Below are 2,186 nucleotides of genomic sequence, written 5' to 3'. Positions count from 1 at the left end.
CGGGAAGAAAAAAGATATATAGCATATAGCATCATAAATAAACTTATATAACTGAATATGGATAATCAATTAATAATGATCGACCTGGGATTATGGTTGGGTTAGGTTAGACCCAAGAACGTATCTAGGTAACACCGTTGCAACACACACACACACACACGTACGTCATCAGTCAATCCGCTAAATGTAGTTTAGTCATTCACCAAGTCCACTTCTACCGGTACTAGCTAGATGGAGCGGTTTAACTAACACTTGCTTTCCATTTATAATAAATCCCAACCCCCCAAAACGCCACCATGCATTTACTTGGCAGTTTCTTAATTACTACTTGTTCAATTAAAAAGTTAATTGTAACATATATTAATTACTTCCGATCAACTTGTTTGCAATGGGAAACCACATCTCTCATGGCTCAGGCTCAGGCTCAGCTGGGAGGGTCATACTTCCAGATGGAACAGTCGAAGAATACACCAAACCAGTGACCGTGGCTGAGCTCATGTTAGACCACCCACAGCAACTGGTTGTGGAGTTTCAAACGCTCACCAACGGAAGAACCCTGAAACCGTTGCCTGCAGACACGAAGCTGGAGAACAACAGAGTCTACATGATGCTGCCAATGAGGCGAGGGAAGCCGGTTGGGCCCGGGGCAATGTCATCTGAAGAACTTCTCCTGAGGGCTAATACGGTTCTGAATTCCGATTCCTTTGTGACTGCTTACACGGGCTTTCTGCCGTTGTTTGCTAGGATGTGTCCTGCTGCTGTGATCAAGAGTAGCAAGAAAAAGGAGAAAGAAGAGAAATTATCAGCGCTGCCGGTGATGGTTAAACCAGCTGGGTTATTGGATTTGGGGGAGATGGATTCGGAAGGGAGGGCTGATTATTATTTCAGCAGGCAGTTGTCTGGGAAAGGTTCATGGAAGCCTAGTTTAGATACCATAAAGGAGAAGGGTGTCAAGGCCAAGATCCGCCATTGGTTGCATTGAATTATAAAGTTTCAAATATTATATAGTACGTATCAAAGAATATGTTTATGCTTTTCTAGTTAATAACTGATTAAAAGGTTTGTTGGGCGGGTGAGGTACGTGTGAATTACTTATGCTATTGTGTTACTTTTGCATCAATTTGGAAATTGAAGAACATTTTGCAATCAAACATATATGGCACTGTAGAGGCTCTCGAACATGAGACGAACAATAAAAGTTTGAAGATGGATCAAATTAATATTTCGTTTTCTATAACCTTCTTATCAAATTTCCAAAACTTTTGGTTTCAATATATAGCTAGATGAGACACGATATTATGTTACTTGCTAGCAATGTACACCACCTACCACACCGGCGATGTCCCACTTAATAATGAACCGATCGAGGTGCCGAAGAGAAATTCACTTTGTGGACAATACATTACACACTAGAAAGGTGCAACTATTGGGGAGAGTGGATCTGACTTCTAAGCCACAAATATCCTACAAATTAAAAAAATGGATCTTAAATAAACCTCAATGTATGTGTGGGGCCACACGCATACACATATCCCAATCCCATTGTTTGAGTTTTTTTAGCGAACACCTATAAAAAAATAAGGTAGGATAAAAGTATTATAAAATGCTTATATGCCCTTTTAAGTCCCTAACCTTTAATCATCAAACTTTTTTTTTTTTTTTTTGTTTCATTATACCATTGAGTATATTTTTAGCGGGGATAATCGGTTTCCAACCTATATAGACTCCACGCCACCGATCATGTCCACATAAACAATGTATAATAAAACTAAAAAAAATGTTTGTTTGTAAATCGAATATAGTTAGAAGTTTAACGACTTAAAGTACAAATAAAATACTATTAGTTGCCATTTTATAATACTTTTATTTTAAACAAAGAATTTTTCATACAAAGCTTACATGTTTATAATTAAAAAACATTTTACTAGCTTGAAACTAACATAAAATTTTAAAAAATGCCTAAATAAGTTTAAAAAATCTCATATTATGGACTCTAAGTAAGTATCACATGTAATTTTAAAGTAGATGTGTTAAAATACACGTTTAACTCCTATTTTCAAAAATTAACTAGAACCGTCCATCGTTTGGTTAAAAGTTGCACGTTTCATCCCTTCGATCATAAAAAAGACAATTTTGTTCTTATTTTTCTTTTATGATTTATTTCTATTAAACTGTCATTTATTACA

At 36.4% G+C, this 2,186-nt stretch overlaps 1 protein-coding gene across 1 annotated transcript; it reads left to right on the top strand.

Annotated features, from left to right (window-relative positions):
- The first annotated feature begins 243 nt into the window (after positions 1-243).
- On the top strand, positions 244-1,151 carry LOC111902079 (uncharacterized). The gene has a single exon (XM_023897953.3). It carries the CDS (start codon positions 389-391, stop codon positions 980-982), a length of 594 nt encoding a protein of 197 aa, XP_023753721.1. The 5' UTR covers positions 244-388; the 3' UTR covers positions 983-1,151.
- The last annotated feature ends 1,035 nt before the right edge of the window (positions 1,152-2,186 follow it).

Source organism: Lactuca sativa, chromosome 9, assembly GCF_002870075.4.
Source record: "Lactuca sativa cultivar Salinas chromosome 9, Lsat_Salinas_v11, whole genome shotgun sequence".
NCBI lineage: Eukaryota > Viridiplantae > Streptophyta > Magnoliopsida > Asterales > Asteraceae > Lactuca > Lactuca sativa.
This window is presented reverse-complemented; position numbering and strand designations above follow the sequence as displayed.